The sequence below is a fragment of the Bos indicus x Bos taurus genome, chromosome 8, assembly GCF_003369695.1.
Source record: "Bos indicus x Bos taurus breed Angus x Brahman F1 hybrid chromosome 8, Bos_hybrid_MaternalHap_v2.0, whole genome shotgun sequence".
Classification (NCBI taxonomy): Eukaryota; Metazoa; Chordata; class Mammalia; order Artiodactyla; family Bovidae; genus Bos; species Bos indicus x Bos taurus.
Genome location: NC_040083.1, coordinates 53,070,205 through 53,089,580, shown reverse-complemented (window position 1 = coordinate 53,089,580; position 19,376 = coordinate 53,070,205). Strand labels below are relative to the sequence as shown.

General features: G+C 34.7%; 1 protein-coding gene across 3 annotated transcripts in view; it reads right to left on the bottom strand.

Moving 5' to 3' along the window:
• VPS13A (vacuolar protein sorting 13 homolog A) overlaps positions 1 to 19,376 on the bottom strand; it is a 276,459-nt gene that overhangs the window by 142,622 nt on the left and 114,461 nt on the right. For all 3 annotated transcript variants that reach the window (XM_027549517.1, XM_027549516.1, XM_027549515.1), the window contains exons 24-32: positions 18,221 to 18,302; positions 16,622 to 16,776; positions 15,982 to 16,138; positions 11,590 to 11,669; positions 9,535 to 9,600; positions 9,185 to 9,338; positions 8,043 to 8,159; positions 7,860 to 7,963; positions 316 to 483 (exon numbers count right to left, since the gene is read on the bottom strand). In XM_027549517.1, the coding sequence (XP_027405318.1) occupies positions 316 to 483; positions 7,860 to 7,963; positions 8,043 to 8,159; positions 9,185 to 9,338; positions 9,535 to 9,600; positions 11,590 to 11,669; positions 15,982 to 16,138; positions 16,622 to 16,776; positions 18,221 to 18,302 (1,083 nt within the window). The remainder of the gene's footprint in view (positions 1 to 315; positions 484 to 7,859; positions 7,964 to 8,042; positions 8,160 to 9,184; positions 9,339 to 9,534; positions 9,601 to 11,589; positions 11,670 to 15,981; positions 16,139 to 16,621; positions 16,777 to 18,220; positions 18,303 to 19,376) is intronic.

Below are 19,376 nucleotides of genomic sequence, written 5' to 3'. Positions count from 1 at the left end.
GTAAGAGCTGAAAGGTAAAATACTTAAACGAATTATACATAAAAGAAAAAATTAAATATACATAACATATATAAAATGTACATATATTTAATGTCTATAAAATACATATTTCAATTAACTAGAACATTCCCATGTGAAAAATGATAGTATATAAGTGATACTATACATTTCAGTCAGGATAAACGGTACCCGGAATATTTTTAAAAAGCAGGGGGAAATAATCAAGCAAGGAATTCCTTATCTATGCTTGAGAAACAGCAAACACTTTCCAACTAGTAGGCAAAAATAAATAAAAAAATCAATTAACATACTTACCAATATAGAATACAGAAATTTTTTGACAAGAACTACTTCAATGCAACCAACAGTTAAATTAACTTGCATATCAACTACATTCATATCTGTGTATGCAGAACCAGCAGTTGCACCCATATAAGAAACCATTTTGAAGCTGAAAACTTCTTTCCCGGTAATATAAACAGCCTTAAAGAGAGAAAATTTCAATCGTCAAAATCCACTTTGGATAGAATGTCTTCAGGGCAAAAATAAAAACAAAACATACACACATATTTGGAAAATCTTCAAAACAGTCAAGCCAAGTATAAATAAGACAACAATTCTAACATCCTTACTAGAATCTACACAAGATTATTCAAAACAGAAGTGGCAGTTCCCTTTTGGGATGAAATCAATTTGGTAGGTTTGGCACAAGATTTTTTTAGTGGGAAAAACAGAAAAAAAAAAAATCAGACTACACCTTTTCATTTAGTGAGTATACTTTTGTACTGAGAACTGCCATATAAATGTATTTTTCATTCACTGTCAAAACTGATAATCTATTTTCTTGATCTGAGGTATGTGAATAGATTTTCCAGATCCTTCAAAGGAGTCTTCTCCTATCACAAAACTCCTGTTCCTTATTAGTTTGTTGAGTCATCTCAACTGCCAAATAAGAATTACCTATAGCAGTATGACGTCTCAAGCTCCGCAATAAATTAAAAATGGTTGGAGATATTAGCAGATGTGGAACGACAGAAATATTTTGAAAGACAAACAGAGTACTCACTAACTTAATTTTTAACTACGTTATAGTTTTCCTGGCCCTTCTAAATGCTAGAAGCAGGGCAGAGGGCTGAAGAACCATAAGTAAACAAATTCCAACCATGAAACAAAAAAAACCTTAGGAATCAGAGATTGACTGAAGGCTGAGGTGTAAAATGAGACTCTACTTAAGTCTATAGGTATTCTGCTTCTGCCTAGGATACAGAATGCTGAAGAGAGGTCATTGCAAACCTTAAGAATGAGAAAAACAAAAACAGACAACCTATAAAATTTTTAACTTTTCTTAAAGAAAGAAAGAGAAGTCACTCAGTTGTGTTCAACTCTTTGTGACCCCAGGGACTGTAGCCCACCAGGCTCCTCCATCCATGGAATCTCCCAGGCAAGAATACTGGAGTGGGTTGCCATTTCCTTCTCCAGGGGATCTTCCAAACCTAGGGCCTGAACCTGGGTCTCCCGCATTGTAAGCAGACACTTTACCCTCTGAGCCACCAGGGAAGCCTCTTAACTTTTCTTAAAACCATTAGAAATCTGAGGCTACAAGCCAACCAAGCGGCCTGAAATCTAAAGAAAAAATAAGGTACCTTCAAGAAAGACAGAATCTTAAGCACCAGCTCACCTAGGATAAGGGGCAGGAGAAAAGAGATGCCATATACCATAACATTAGGTAAGAAGAACTGAGATAAAATGGTAAAGGTTGACTATGAACTAATAATGGGAGACACAGAATCCCTGGGAGTCACAGACACAGAGGAGCTCACACTCAGTCAGTTGTAAGCATTTCATTGTGCACTTTATGTTGGGAATTCCTAAGTGACTAGGGTCACAGTGGAATACCAAAGATTTCCTTGCTACAATCCTCAAAGAAAGGAGAAGCCTCCACCCTGGAAAAGGCCCAAAGTACCATCAGGAAAACGATGGGAAAGGCACTAACCTTGTTGCCCTCAGCTCTCCATTAACGTGATTTAACTCCCCACGCTAAAACATTAGCAGAAAAAGAAGGCACACTCACTTTCAGACATAAATACCGTTCATTACCATCTCTGTTACCCTATACATGATGTCTGACAGTCAATCATTAGCTACAAAACACCCCAAAAAGAAATTTAAAAAAATGAATGACAAAGCAATCAACAGAAAGACTTGCCTATAACATAGATGTTGAAACATTCAGCCAATGGATTTTTAATTATTATCATTAATAAGGCAGGTGCTTTGAATGGAAAATGTGGAAAATATGAATGAACAGACTAAAGAATGTGAGCCAAGAAATGGAAAAAAAAAAAAAAAAGGTAAACAAATAAAGATTTAAAAACAGGGTAGCAGATGAAGAATACTTTCAGTGGGTTTATCACTATATTCAATGGAGCCAAGGACACAATGAGTGAACTTAAAAACAGGTCAACAGAAATTATACAAATGAAACATAATGAGAAAAGAATGGGAAAAGAACAGAGGATCTAAAGGTCATGAGATGATCTCTAACAAGAATCTAAAAGTAATTTTTGGAACCCAAGAGGAAGAATAGGGACGAGATGGAGGAGGAAAGGGAGGTGAGGGAAGAAGGAGATGGAGGTAGGAAGAACTACCTGAAAAGACATAAAAAATATATAGAGAGAGATCCAAAAAGCACAGAAAACTTCAAACAGGACAAATATGAAAATATACTTACATCTATATAGACACACTATACACAAATCCAGAAAGGCAGTCAGATAAAGACAAGAAATTATGTACACCTAGCAAAAGTATCTGGAGAAGACAATGGCACCCCTCTCCAGAACTCTTGCCTGGAAAATCCCATGGATGGAGGAGCCTGGAAGGCTGCAGTCCATGGGGTCGCTAAGAGTCAGACATGACTGAGCGACTTCACTTTCACTTTTCACTTTCATGCATTGGAGAAGGAAATGGCAAGCCACTGCAGTGTTCTTGCCTGGAGAATCCCAGGGACGGGGGAGCCTGGTGGGCTGCCGTCTATGGGGTCACACAGTCGGACATGACTGAAGTGACTTAGCAGCAGCAGCCACAGCAAAAATATCACTCAGATAATGAAGGTGAAATAAAAGTGCTTTTTTTCCCTAGTTCTGATCCCTCCTTCCTGCCAAAAGATGAGATAAATCATAACTAGCAGAGATGCATTATAAGAAATCATTAACTTCTTCAGGTGGAAATAAAAATAACAGAACTTTGAAGCTACATGAAAAAATTAATTCCAGAAATGGTTAGAATAAAGGTAAGATAGTATATGTCTTGTAAAAAATTAATTTCTCTAAAAGAAAACTAAACCTAAATCAGTACATATACACTGAGAACTTTCAGCATACACAAAAGTAAAACATATTATAATAACACTGTGAAAGGCAACAAAAGTAGGAACTGATAGTAGAGTGTTGCTAGGATATACTACATAAGCAGTAAAATATTATCAGAAGGTAGACAATAATATCCCTAATACTATTAAATTAATCAATGAAAACCAGAATAACTTCCATAAGTCACATGAGTGACTTGTGACTACCCCCCTTGAGTCCAACAGAAGAGAAGAAATTTTCATAAAACAGTGTTTAGTGCAGAGATTGTGGCCTAGGAGACAACAGGCATAGATAAAGGGTAAATAAAAAGATCATACTAAAAGATGGGTATTTTAAGTAAAAACATAAGATCCCCTCATTCTTCATCCAACTGGCTCCCTGAACTTACACTGTCAGGCCTATACTTATAATACTTTTCTAAAAGGAAAATGACTGGCCTGAGAGAAAAAGAAAACAAACAAACAAAAACTCTATAGATACTCAAGTTTTGAGGCTATAAAATCACTGCATTACTGCCTACAATCTGCCATTATGTTCACCTGTCCAAAGTCCTGCCTACACAAAGCTTCCAATCAGCTCTGAATATTTAGGCAAAATTACCAAGTCTTTCTAAGAGAAAGAAAGTGAAACTGTCAACAGGCTCAGCAGCAGCAGTTTGACTGAACATTCACACTAGGCCAGAAAATATAGAATAACATGCTTAAAATCATCTAGAAAAGAAAATGCAAGCTAAAGAATCAAAATCCAGTCAGAGTACTTTGCAAATATAAATGTAATGCAACATATAAACGTTCATGGAGTATCATTCTTACAACTATGAGCCCTGACTAAGAAATCTACTGGGGCATAAACTTATGAGTAGCCAAAATTTTGAAGATGTCAGCATATAAACTGGTGAAGACTCCCATTTAATAAAGAAGAAATTTTTTTGAATATTCTGAATCAGAGTATTACCATTTTGCAACCCTTAATGAAATGATGGTTTTTAACATTACAAAGATAGCAAGAAACTGTGCATCCTTTGAAGATACTCAACACAATCTATGAAGTATTCTTGTCTTCCCCAATCCCTGCAAAACAAACAAAACAAAACAATCTCCCTGAATCTCACTGAATGAAATTTAACTTATCAATTTTATTTTCTTGGGCTCCAAAATCAATGCAGATGGTGATTGCTACCATGAAATGAAAAGATGCTTGCTCCTTGGAAGAAAAGCAATGACCAACCTAGACAGAGTATTAAAAAGTAGAGACATCACTCTGCTGACAAAGGTCTGTACAGTCAAAGCCATGGTTTTTCCAGTGGTCACGTATGGATGTGAGAATTGGACCATAAACAAGGCTGAGCACAGAAGAATTAATGCTCTTGAACTGTGCTGGAGAAGATTACTGAGAGTCCCTTGGACAGGAAGGAGATCAAACCAGTCAATCCTAAAGGAAATCAAGCCTGAATATTTATTGGAAGGACTGATGCTCCAATACTCTGGCCACTTGAAGCCAAGAGCCAACTCATTGGAAAAGACACCGATGCTGGGACTGAAGGTGGAGGGGAAGGGATGACAGAGGATGAGATGCTTGAATAGTATCATCAACTAACGGGACACAAGTATGAGCAAACTCCAGGCAGGGAAGCCTGGCATGCTGCAGTCCATGGGGTCACACAGAATTGAACACGACTTAGCAACTGAACAGTAACTGTACACGGTAAGAAAAGGATATCTATTAAATAAATGATGCTAGGAAAAAAGAAGCCAATGTTCAAAAAAGTGAAAACGGATTCCAGCCTCAATCATATTAAAACAAAATCAGTTTCAAGTAGGATGAAAGATGTAAGTGAAAGGCAAAATCATATAACTTTTAGAAGGTGATGTAGGGGAATACCTTTATGAATTCAGAGAACCGATTGATTTAGAAAACGTAACACTCTCAAACCAAAAAAGAAGGATAAAATTCAACTTCACTAAAATTAACAACTTTTGTTTCTCAAAAGACATCATAACCAAACTGGGAGTAACTATTCAAAACAAAAATAAACTAAGCAAGGAATAATACAGAACATATTAAATGATTTCTTACAAATCAATGAGGAAAAAAATTAACATTCCTTCACCCAAAATTGGTAAATCAAATCAGGGATCAGCAAACTATCAACAGTAGGATTAGGTAAGAATGATTTTTGTATCTGTAAGTAGTTAAAAATAATCTAAATAACAGTAATATTTTGTGACACATGCAAGTTATATGAAATTTTCATTTTATTATCCATAAAATAAAATTTTATTGGAACACAGTCAAATCATTCATTTACACATTATCTATGGCTACTTTCACATTACAATAGCAGAGCTGAATAGTTTTAACAAAAACTGCATGGCCCACAAAGCCTAAAAGACTTACAAGCTGGCTATTTACAGAAAAAGTTTGCTGGCACCTGGGTTTAACAGACATTTCATAGAAAAGCAAACATAAATAGTCTATAAATATATGAAAAATATGCAACTTCATTACTGGTAAGAAAAATACAAACTGAAAACACCATATTATATACTCCAGATCTTCAAAAAACATAACACAACAATTTCGAGCACTGGGATGGAAATAAAATACCAGATCTCTCTTCCACTGCTCCTGGGAGTACATGACTCTCTGGAAATGCTTACATGAGATATGTCCAAGAATATACCAGGAGACATGTATAAGACTAGTTACAGAAGCAATGCTCATAAAACAAAAGAACAGAAACCAAATATCAATAGAACAATGAATAAATAACAATATACGCTGGAATCAAAGTTAACAAAAAAGGAAAGGAAAATGGGGGTAGAGTGAGAAACTTCATTTTGTAGCTTTTTTAAAATTGGATTTTTAACCTTAAACATGCATACAAATAAAATTATAGAGGGAAAAAAAGTACAGGTCTTTTGGATCATTGAAAAACTAAGACAGTTCCAGAAAAACATCTATTTCTGCTTTATTGACTATGCCAAACCCTTTGACTGTGTGGATCACAATAAACTGTAGAAAAGTCTGAAAGAGATAGGAATACCAGACCACCTGACCTGCCTCTTGAGAAACCTATATGCAGGTCAGGAAGCAACAGTTAGAACTGGACTTGGAACAACAGACTGGTTCCAAATAGGAAAAGGAGTATGTCAAGGCTGTATACTGTCACCCTGCTTATTTAACTTACATGCAGAGTACATCATGAGAAACGCTGGGCTGGAGGAAACACAAGCTGGAATTTAGATTGCCCAGAGAAATATCAATAACCTCAGATATGCAGATGACACCACCTTTATGGCAGAAAGTGAAGAAGAACTAAAGAGCCTCTTGATGAAGGTGAAAGTGGAGAGTGAAAAAGTTGGCTTAAAGCTCAACATTCAGAAAACTAAGATCACTGCATCCGGTCCCATCACTTCATGGCAGATAGATGGGAAACAGTGGAAACAGTGACAGACTTTATTTTTTTGGGTTCCAAAATCACTGCAGACGGTGACTGCAGCCATGAAATTAAAAGATGCTTACTCCTTGGAAGGAAAGTTATGATCAACCTAGATAGCATATTCAAAGCAGAGACATTACTTTGTCAACAAAGTTCCATCTAGTTAAGGCTATGGTTTTTTCCGTGGTCATATAAGGATATGAGAGTTGGACTATAAAGAAAGCTGAGCGCAAAAGAATTGATGCTCTTGAACTGTGGTGTTGGAGAAGACTCTTGAGAGTCTCTTGGACTGCAAGGAGATCCAACCAGTCCATCCTAAAGGAGATCAATCAGTCCTGGGTGTTCATTGGAAGGACTGATGTTTAAGCTGAAACTCCAATACTTTGGCCACCTGATGCGAAGAGCTGACTCATTTGAAAAGACCCTGATGCTGGGAAAGATTGAGAGCAAGAGGAGAAGGGGACGACAGAGGATGAGATGGTTGGATTGCATCACTGACTCAATGGACATGGGTTTGGGAGGACTCCGGGAGTTGGTGATGGACAAGGAGGCCTGGTGTGCTGCGGTTCATGGGTTCGCAAAAAGTCAGACACAACTGAGCGACTGAACTGAACTGATGACTAATCTTAAAGGACAACTATATTTAATAATGTTAATTAATAGAAACAAGTTCAATTGGTAACAAAATGTATCCCCTTCCGGTTTAACATTTTTTGGGTTTTAGAGTAATTGAAAATTTTATTTTATTATATTTAAAATAATTTCTAAGTGTGAACAGCAAGAATGACTTAATTCCAGTTTTTATTTTCTATGGACAGACTTGATAAACTGGAGACCCTGAAGCAGGATTACCCAAATTGTAGTGTCAGGATTTTAGCTGTACCAGAGGCCTTTATGTGCTACACATAATTTGTATAAAGTTTTATATGTGCAAATTGGGTACATAAATAGTTCTCCATTTTTTCTAAGGGAATGCAATAAATGTAGCATCGTGAATAAATATAACTTTTATAATCCTTAAAAAAAAAATAGAAACAAGTTCATACCTTTTTGTATACAGCTGTTATATCAGAATCCAGGACAATTATATTCCTTAGCTTTGCATTTGTTTCAGTCACTGATGGCCTCATAATGATTTCACAATCAAGCCCTAAGGGGAAAAAAGAATCATTCAATTCCTTTTCCTTCATTTAGTAGTTCTGAATTCACTTTTTATCAAATCCTGTTACCTTCTATCTTAATTTCGGAAATGGTACGTTTCTGATCTTGAATAAAGATCTGTAAACATGATAATTCTGCTAAAATCTGCAAGGTAATAGTATCTTCATTCTTGGATGATTTTAAAGCTGCAAAAAGAAACTCATATTGTAAAACATAAGACAAAATTTTTAGTAGTTATCTTACTACACTTATAAAGTAACTGAAATCACAACAATAATGCAAATACTAGAGGAACATCTGATTTGCCAATTGAAAGCAAGCAATAATATGTTACCTACTAAGTTATGAATTCTAAAAAAAAATCAAATCCAATGAAACCAAAGTCAAACAAATGTAGACAAAGAGACAAAACAGAATAGTTCTAGATGAGAATAATATGTGAAACTAAGTCATAGCTGTAAAATCAGTCTTTGGCAATTTACTGATAACAAAGTGATACTTGTTATTATCTAACTTATAACTTTTGACTGCTTAAAAATAGCACTTGGTTTAAAAATATATACTCATATTATTATAATTTTGTTAGTTCTATGTTTCTAATCTAAAATAATATTTTTTTGTTCAGTCATTCAGTCGTTTCTGACTCTTTGAGACCCCATGAACTGCAGCACGCCAGGTTTCCCTTTCCTTCATCATCTGCTGGAGTTTGTGCAAACTAATGTCCATTCAGTTGGTGATGCCATCCAATCACCTCATCCTCTGTCAACCCCTTCTCCTCCTTGCTTCAATTTTTCCCAGAATTAGGGTTTTAAATTAATGAAATCTAACTATATTAAATTTATAATTTTCAGATGGCACTAGTGGTCAAGAACCCGCCTGCCAATGCAGGAGATGGAAGAGGTGCAGATTTGATCCCTGGGTCAGGAAGATTCCCTGGAGAAGGGCATGGCAACCCACTTATTCTTGCCTGGAGAATCCCATGGACAGAGTCAACTAAAATGAATGACTAGATAAATAGAAGCTACTTTCTTCAGCAATTATCACTTTACTAATATTTTTTAAAATTAACTTGGTACATAATGAATCTTTCCAGATATTAATCTAGGCAACAGAATTCTGAAGTCAGTATCATAAGTTAATAATAAGCCAAGAACCAAAATTTATTGATCTACTTGGTAAAAATTTGAAGTTGAATTTTAAAGAAACATACGTATTTTTTTAACAACCTCCTCTTTGTCTTCAGTCTCCACAACATGCACTGGGGCTGGTTTTTCCTCCAAATATGGAAGGATATTATTAAAATAATTTATTGTATTCAAAAGTGCTTCAGTATGTAAATGAATATCCAAAGAGGAAAAATTCACCTAAGGAACAAAACTGATTTTAGTAACACAACAAATATTTGTTTGCCAGTTCTATGTTCTTTGTGGTATAAAGGATACAATTTATAATAGTCAATTTTTATCCTCAAGGATCTTACAGTTCCAGTTACAATTTTTATAATATATTTGCTTAGAAATACAGTATCTAACTGAAAAATAAATTATTATTCACTTATACCTTTATCAGTTGCACAACACTGTTATAAGCATTCTTCAATATTGTTGCGGGTAAATTATTTTCAGCCTACACAAAGTGAGAAATACAAATCTGTTAGATTATCACAGGAACACAACTGCACATACAATTACAAAATGGTCCTACTACACAGTTATATAATTTTTTGAGCTATTTACATACATATAATTAAAGAACTGCTTCAACAGAACAAAAGAAACTTGGTAAGTTTAGAGCAAGTATTCAATAAATGCTACATACTATCTTATTACCAAGAGTAGAAATCTAGATAAAGAAGATACGGTGAAGAGTGAAGTGAAGTTGCTCAGTCGTGTCTGACTCTTTGCGACCCCATGGACGGTAGCCTACCAGGCTCCTCCCTCCATGGGATTCTCCAGGCAAGAGTACTGGAGTGGGGTGCCATTTCCTTCTCCAGGGGATCTTCCCAACTCAGGGATGGAACCTGGGTCTCCTGAATTCCAGGCAGATGCTTTAACCTCTGAGCTGCACCAGGGAAGCCCATATAATGAAATATTTGTCATAAAAAAAAAGAACGAATGTGAGTCAGTTCTAGTGAGGTGGATGAACCTAGAGCCTGTTATACAGAGTGAAGTCAGAAAGAAAAAAAACAAATATCATATATTAATGCATATATATGGAATCTAGAAAAATGATACTGATGAATCTATCTTCAGGGAAGGAATGGACATGCAGATATAGAGAATGGACTTGCAGACAGTCGGGGAAGGAAAGAGTGGGACAAATGGAGAAAGTAGCACAGACATATATACACTACCCTGTGCAAAACAGACAGCTGTGTGAAGCTGCTATATAACACACGGAGCCCAGCCAGGCATTCTGTGAGGACTGAGAGGGGTGGGATGGTGGGAGGGGAGGCAGGCTCAAGAGGGAGGTGATAAATGTATAATTATGGCTGGTTTGTGGTGTTGTATGACAGAAACCATTACAACATTGTAAAGCAATTTTCTTCCAACTAAAAAGTAAATTTAAAAAAAGAAAAAAATTCCCACCAAAAAAGAGTGGAAATTTAGATATTATCACACGTAGAGGACAATCATTTAATCATCCACAACTCTGTAAGGTCCTTCCCAAATCTTCCTGAATGTTAAAATTCTGACAGAATGATCCATCAGGTATCAAATATTCTGTGCTATATTTAGATCTGAAACATTTTTATATTGATAAAAGTTGTTTAATTCATAAACAATACAAACACTAAAAACTGCAACAATAGTAGTAAAAAATGGTCTTTAAAGTTATATAATGCTTACTGAACATTATTCTTACTATAAAGTACTATAATTATTAAAATAATGTGGCACTTATATAAAAACAGGTCAGTGAAAACAAAGGCGAAATCATATGTAGATGACAGTACACATAAATATTTAATAAATGATGACTTGGTTATCACAAGTCAACAGAAAAGGAATGGAGCCACTGACAGCAGGAAAATTAGGTAACTTCAGACTATCGTGGGAAATCAAGTGAAAGCTTCATCTTTTATAGTATACCACAACAAATTCCATCAAGATTAAAAAGTCTGTAGATTCCCTGATGGGGATAAACAGTCAAACTGCAGGTCATATCTACTTAGAAAGTGGGCTGCTTATTGTCCTGATACATTAAGTGTTTATAAACCACAAGTTATCTAATAGAGGATGACAAAATAAAACATCTTAAAGTTTTAGGAGTTACAGTGATCACATCGGGATGGAGATTAAACTGAGTATTTCTGAACTTATAAAACTTGATTTAAATATCTCAACAGTATCCTCACCACGCTTGCATGCGAGGTAAGTTGCTTCAGTCGCGTCCGACTCTGTGCCATCCCATGGACGGTAGCCCGCCAGGCTCCTCTGTCCACGGGATTCTCCAGGCAAGAACACTGGAGGGGGTTGCCACGCCCTCCTCCAGGCCATCTTCCTGACTCAGGGATCGAACCAATATCTCTTAAGTCTCCTGCACTGGCAGGCAGGTTCTTTACCACTAGCACCACTTGCTTACCATAGCAAGTATGTAAATCAAAGTACTTACCTTCACATATTCCAGTGTTAAGAGATCTTCCATTGTGTTATCCAGTGTTGTAATCAAATAAACTGGTTTCTTGTTTTCATCTAAAAATAATTTCTCAAATTATTCTTTCATAGAAAAACTAATAGGAAATAAATGCAGGAAATATTAACAATTATAGAATTGGAAAAGAAGTATTTCCTGTATTAGTTCTGAACTCTGATCTCTGTATTACTCAAATCAGGTGGTCTTTCTTCCTTTATTTTAAAATCTACAAATGTAATTCCATCTTATGATTCCCTTTTCTTATGCCACACTACAAAAGATTATCTTACCTTTCTAAACTTAGATAGGAAGTTAAGTAAGAAAAAGTAGCAATCAGATAGAGAAAACAATGTTTATGAGGAACAATGAAAGGACATGAAGCGATTCTGGTCCTGAATCACAGAAATAGTCAGAATCTCTAAAAACGACTGTATACAAAAAACATCAGATAGTTGATGAGAAATAAGCTGTTATGTGTATTAGTTTAGATTAAAATAAACTTGAGTACCATATTATCAGTCTTTACAAATTATATTGTAGCTTCTGCTTAAAATCTAAGAAAATAATCAAGGAAACTGCTGAAGAAGAGTATTTTGTGTCAAGTCTTTAAAACCATCATTAGCAAATTACTTATGCCTTTGAAATCAATAACAAGATACTGGAAGATAGGAGTACAAACCAGTCATACTACTCATGAGGGAAAAAATACAGTGTATTTCCACAGAACCTTCCAGATTTAAGTTCATTAGTATTTAAGCTAGCCTTCTACTGCAGATGCTAATCACATTTCAATCCTTAAAAAAGTCCTCACTTTTTCACACATTCATTCATTCACTGAACAACTATTTACTGATTATTTACTTTGTGTAAGAAATATTGTATTCACTTCTTCCTACTCTTTCTAAGAAAACATAAGCAAATGTATTACACAAATACGGGAACTGTTAGTTGTATATCCTGTATTATGTATGCAAGGGTTATCTTACCCTTTGCTCTTAGGGAAACAAAAAATTATAAAAAACAAATATTAACAACTTTTGTAATACTTCTGGATTACTGCAAAGCACTATCAAGTTGGCTCATTTTTCTTTTCAACTGTCAGAGCAAACTTTCTTGATGTAAAAAGCATAATAAGGCAGAATTCTGTTTCTTGCATGTATGATAATTTTTTCAGGAAGAGATAATCATAACACAATTCACCAGATACGAGTTCTGAAGGGCCACAGAATAAGTGTAGTGTATGGAACTAAAACTGTGTAAATCATTTCCAATAACTAAGTTTTCAGGCCACAATACTTAATCTGCTTCCCAACATACAGAGATCACATTTAATCCAGGGCTCACAGAAAAGGGGAAGTTTCGTTATAACAGTTAACAGACATTTTTTGTCTAAGAATGAGTTCCCAGAGAAGTTGACACTTTCAAATCCTTGATATGTATATGAGCATATTCTTCACCTTTCTTATTCCCACAGAGAGTTCAGCTTAAGTTTTTAACTCCCTTATTTTAGTATCAGTTCACCACAGGGTGGTAGTGGGGTGGGGGAGGGGGGGACTCCTAAATGAGTTCAAAAGATTTCACAGGATAGCTTCCATTTAGAGGGAGAGGGTGGGAAGATCTGGGAGAATGGCATTGAAACATGTATAATATCATGTATGAAACGAGTCGCCAGTCCAGGTTCGATGCATGATACTGGATGCTTGGGGCTGGTGCACTGGGACGACCCAGAGGGAGGGTATGGGGAGGGAGGAGGGAGGAGGGTTCAGGATGGGGAACACATGTATACCTGTGGTGGATTCATTTCGATATTTGGCAGAACTAATACAATATTGTAAAGTTTAAAAATAAAATTTTAAAAAAATGAAATAAAAATTAAATAACTTATAAACATTAAAAAAAAGAAAACAACAATCAAAAGGGAATTTCCTGACAGTCCAGTGGTTAGGACTCAACACTTTCACTGCCAGGGCCCAGGTTTGATCCCTGGTCAGGGAACTAACATCCTAAAAGCCACAAGGCCATGCCCATCTCCCCCTCCAAAAAAATTTTTTTAACTTTAAAAATTAAAAAAGACCCAATTTCCAACATGAATAATAAAAAAAAAGACCCAAGTTTATACTGTCTGCTTAAAAACCCACTTTAAATACAAAAGTACATATAGTTTCAAAGTAAACAGATGTTGAAAACCATATTATGCTAACACTAAAAGGAAGAAAGCAAGGATAGCTATGTTAATTTTCAGACAGAGCAGACTTCAAGGCAAGCAAAAGTTGTAAGGGATAAAGAAAGGCATTAAATAATGATAAAGCAGTCAATTTTCCATGAGAATACAACAATCCTTAAGGTGTACTTATTGAACAATAGAAAGGAAAAAATGATCATAATGCAAAGAGAAACAGATGAACCCACTACCTTATTAGAACCCTTCATACTCTTCTATCAGAAATGAAAAAAATATATATAAAATATATATATATTATATATATATATATATATATATAATATATCAGTAAGGACACAATTCAGCTCGGTAACACCATCAAATAACTGGAGGTAATGGATGTCTAGAGACTACTTCATCCAACAAGAGCATAATATTCATTCTTCTTAAGCTCACATGGAATATTTACCAAGATCAACCACATTCTGAGCCACAGAACACAGCTTAGCAACTTTTAAAAACAGAAATCATACAATGTCTGCCTTCAGACCACATAAGAATGAAAACAGAAATCAGTAACAGAAAATTAGTTGGAAAATTCCAAAATATTTGGAAAATAAATAACACATTTCTAAATAACACATGACTCAAAAAAGAAATCTTGAAGGAAGAGTTAAAAACACTTGAAATTAAATGAAATATCCATGCTCTAATTCCCCCAAATCTGAGAATATGTTATCTCATATGGTAAATGTAACATTACAGAGGTGATTAAGGTCAAGATTAAGGGGAAATGATCTCTGCTTATCCAGATGCACCCAATCTTAATTACCTTAGTTTTTAGAGTGGAAGAAAAGGTTAGCGAGACTACAACATAAGAAGGACCTAACACCCAATGGTTCTGGAATACAAAAAATTATTCGCAACGATTCAGAGAGGCCTGTAGGAGCTAAGCCCAATCCACACCTTATAAGCAGTAAGAAAATGGACTCAAATCAGATAAAACTGATGTCCTGCCAACACCTGAATGAAGAAGAAAACAGATCTTCCCCTATAGCCTCCAAAACAGAAGTCCTGTTGATAGCTTGACTTTTGCCTGTTGAGACTTGTCAGACATCTCAGTTACACAAATTTAATAAATTTGTGGTAAACTGTTGTAATATCAATAGAAAACTATTTCAGTATTTTAGTATTCATTAAGTAGATTTAAATTTCACCATTTTTCTTAATGAAAAAAGTTATCTTCATATCCCTCTAGCCTACTCCTTAGATCAAAGTATAATATGAAAGTTGAAGACTAACTCATAATATGTCTTTGATAATATCAAATGTACTGACTAAATGTCTAGAGAATTTATATCTAGAAGCTAATCAAATATTAAAATTAATTTTTTAATTAATCTCAGATATGCAGGTGACACCACCCTTATGGCAGAAAATAAAGAACTAAAGAGCCTCTTAATGAAAATGAAAGAGGAGAGTGAAAAAGTTGGCTTAAAGCTCAACATTCAGAAAACTAAGATCACAGCATCTGGTCCCATCACTTCATGGCAAACAGATGGGGAAACAGTGCAAACAGTGACAGACTTTATTTTTTGGGGCTCCAAAATCACTGCAGATGGTGATTGCAGCCATGAAATTAAAAGACGCTTACTCCTTGGAAGGAAAGTTATGACCAACCTAGATAGCATATTAAAAAGCAGAGACAACAAAAGTCTGTTACTTTGCCAACAAAGTCTGTCTAGTCAAAGCTATGGTTTTTCCAGGAGTCATGTATGGATGTGAGAGTTGGAAAGCTGAGCGCTGAAGAACTGATGCTTTTGAAATGTGGTGTTGGAGAAGACTCTTGAGAATCCCTTCAACTGCAATGAGATCCAACCAGCCCATCCTAAAGAAAATCAGTCCTGAATACTCATTGGAAGGACTGATGTTGAAGCTGAAACTCCAATACTTTGGCCACCTGATGTGAAGAACTGACTCATTTGAAAAGACCCTGATGCTGGGAAAGACTAAAGGCAGGAGAAGGGGACGACAAAGGATAAGATGGTTGGATGGCATCACTGACTCAATGGACATGGATTTGAGTAAATTTCAAGAGTTGGCGATGGACAGGGAGGCCTGGCGTGCTGCAGTCCATGGGGTCGCAAGGAGTCGGACACAACTAAGCGACTGAACTGAACTAAATTATTTTTAAAAACAGAGATACTTACCAAAATAATCTGGACATTTTAAGCAGACCTCTTTCAAAAAGGCATTTGCTTTCAAATCAAATGTTCTAAGCTCAATATCTGTGCCCAATCCTAAGACATTAATTTCTACCACGGGTAGTTCACAGTCTCCAACAAGGTGACAGAACTGAATCAAAACCTAGAAAAGAAAGAAAAAAGAAACAACTATCTAACACACACACAAAAATATTTATGCAGATGGTGGCCATATATGGATATATGAGGTATACATATGATATAAATGATATAGATTTCAATTTAGGAGGTTCTTATACATATAAAAGACATGCACTAGGCAAATTATTTTCAATAAATATATACTGAATAGTAATAATACATATAAACTCTTAATTATTTTTTTAAGTGAAAGAGGATTTATTTAAACTTTCCACAGACAGAATGTGGTCCCTCCCAGAAGGTGAGGGTGGCCAAATCTTTAATTATTAAGGAAATTAATCTTCAAAGGGGAAAGAGAATCACAAAGTAACATCTGGATTGAGCTTAAATAGGATTAAAACAATGTCTATTAGTAATAAGACTATATAAATAATCTGTGAATAGCAGAAATGACCAAAATTTAAATAAGCCATATTAATTTTACTACGGTACATATAAGGCATACCTCTGGCACTTCAAATCTTATTTTATACTCAATCATATTTTTAAAACAATCTGGTTTCTGAAGATTTTTCTGTTGAGGACTTTTAATTCTAGATGGTGATTGAAGAGGCTCTTCCAACGGACTACACGGTGCATCAAAAAACTCCTCATCTGAATCTAAATACCACAGAACATTTTTTAAGTCAATAATCTACAGGACTGATTTAATAATAAAATTTTAATAATTTATCTGAAATAAATATGAACACTACAACACTTCTTCAAAAAACTGAAACGTCAGTTTTCAAAAAACTGCAACATCAAAATAAAAAGAAAAGAATATAGAGATTATAGCTGCAAAAATAAATTCTTAATGACAAAATGTATCAAAAATTACAAAATGCAATCTTTAGAATAGGCATCTTTAAAATCAATAGTCTAAAAACTGCCAAAGAAAATTTTATAGCAAATGCCAAGGCCAATTACTACCTACATGATGAATACTCAAAGGAACATACTAATATGCTCACTCTGTCTGGAGAGCAAAACAGAACTTAATTACAAACTCTGAAACAGTAAAAGCAGGGGGCAGGCCCTGCAGTTTAAACAGAGAAACTAAGATTAAGCACTATTTCACATATGGACAACTATTTAGCCATATATATGATAATAAAATTTTTAAACATACTTTAAAGGGTCCAAAATCCAGTCAAACTATTAAAAGAAGGTTTAAGAGAAACTAAAACCATCTACTATATCCCTAAAACTATAAAATTGAATTTAAGGATAGATGATCTCACAAAAACATTTCCTTCCCCTTCCCACCAAGCCTGATCACTACAGAGAAAGGTAAACATTCTCTAGAAAACTGAGGATCAACATGGCAATTTCTGTTATTTAACATTTAGCAATTTTTAAACTCTTAAAAATAGTAAAATATATTTATTTTTCTTTCCAATGTGGCCAAAAAAACCTGTATTTCATAACAAAATATTTACAAGTCTTCATAGGTGAATGTATATATTAAGGCTTGATTATTTTCCTTTAATAAGTGAAAATAAAATGTGAAAAGTTAAAAAAAAAATTACTATAATGAAGATCTCCAAAAGCTAAGTAACAGATTATAAATTAGACACAAACTTTCATGGGTTCTTTTAGATCACAATAGGATAGAGAATATTAAAACTTACTAGTGGTCCTTGTTACTATGGGATTCAATTGTTTTTTGAAGCTTATTTTTAATTGAAGGAAAATTTCTTCACAATATTGTGTTGGCCTCTGGCACACATCAACATGAGTCAGCCATAGGTATACATGTGTCCTCTTGGTCTTTAACCTCCCTCCCACCCTTCCCACCCCTCTACATTGTTACACAGCCCCAGTTTGAGTTCCCTGCGTCATACGTCAAATTCCTTTTGGTTACCTATTTTACACATGGTAGTGCATATGCTTCCATGTTACTCTCCCCAGAAAATCCCACTGCAAAAGTAATTTAAGTGAAATTTTCTAGATAACATGCATATCTACTATTGCCTGAAATTGTTTATGTGGTCTCCAAATGAAAATTATTTTTATAATCTATTTATAACAAGGAAAATTTCCTAAAGTAGCTTCATTTTACCATCTTCAACACATGGAATTTCCAAAAGAGGAAATTTCTTCTGTGACATCTGTGATGTTCCCAAAGAAGTGGATCTTTGAACCTGGAAGAAAAGTTAATTCACTCTCAACTGGTACATAGACTTTTATTGTAAGTTCTAGGACGACTGTGACAACAAACACACACACACATAAATCTGAATTAACTGGAAAAATTCCAGTCTGAACTAGAAAATTTGTAAATGTAAATTTAAAGAAGTGCTTTTACAATTTAAGGCTAAATATAAATTTCACAACTGTTACAATCATTTCCTTGTTGACAGACTTCGTATAGGAAGAAATCATAGATATATCTTAACATCTTACTAAATAAAGGAAGCCACCTCTATGGCATCCACAGGAAACAACCAAAGTCTCAAAATTTAAAGCCTCTGTGGTTAGGGAGCCTGTACTTTTATTTTTAATTTTTTAAAGATATTTTACTAAATTACTTTTCTACTGTCCTGAGCCAAGTAGAGCATACAAAAAAAATATAATTCATTTGAAAATGATAATAATAAAAGATACCCCTGAATCTTCCATCCAGGCCAAAAACCAAAATAGTACCAGATAATTACCTAGAAGCATCTTATGTGCTACTTTCTTGATCACATTCCCTAAAATTGATTTATTTACTTGTTTTTAACCTTCTATGACTGATTTTATAAGTAAAATATTATTTAACCTGTTTCTTTCTAAACTCAGAAAGAGGCAATAATATTGCATACATTTTCCTGTGACACTGTTTCAACAAAATATTCTTTAAATTTTATCCATATTGATACTTTACTCATTCTTACTGCTATACATTGATGAATATAAACCACTGGTTATTTGTCCATTACAATGTTGGCAAATACTTGTGTGGTTTAGATTTTTGCTTTTACTCACATTACCAGTATAACCATCATTTAACACATGGGCTCAAATGCAAGATTTTCTATCGTGTATATATCAGAGTGGAATTTTATATATTCACTTAAGTACTATCAATATGTTTTCACAAGTGTTTATAAGACATTATATGATGTCATCAGTAGATTAGTGTTTGTATGGCTCCACTTCCTCATTAACATTTAGCATTCTCAGACATAATCTTACTGGCATTTTCACCCTAGTTTTAATTAGAATTTCACAAA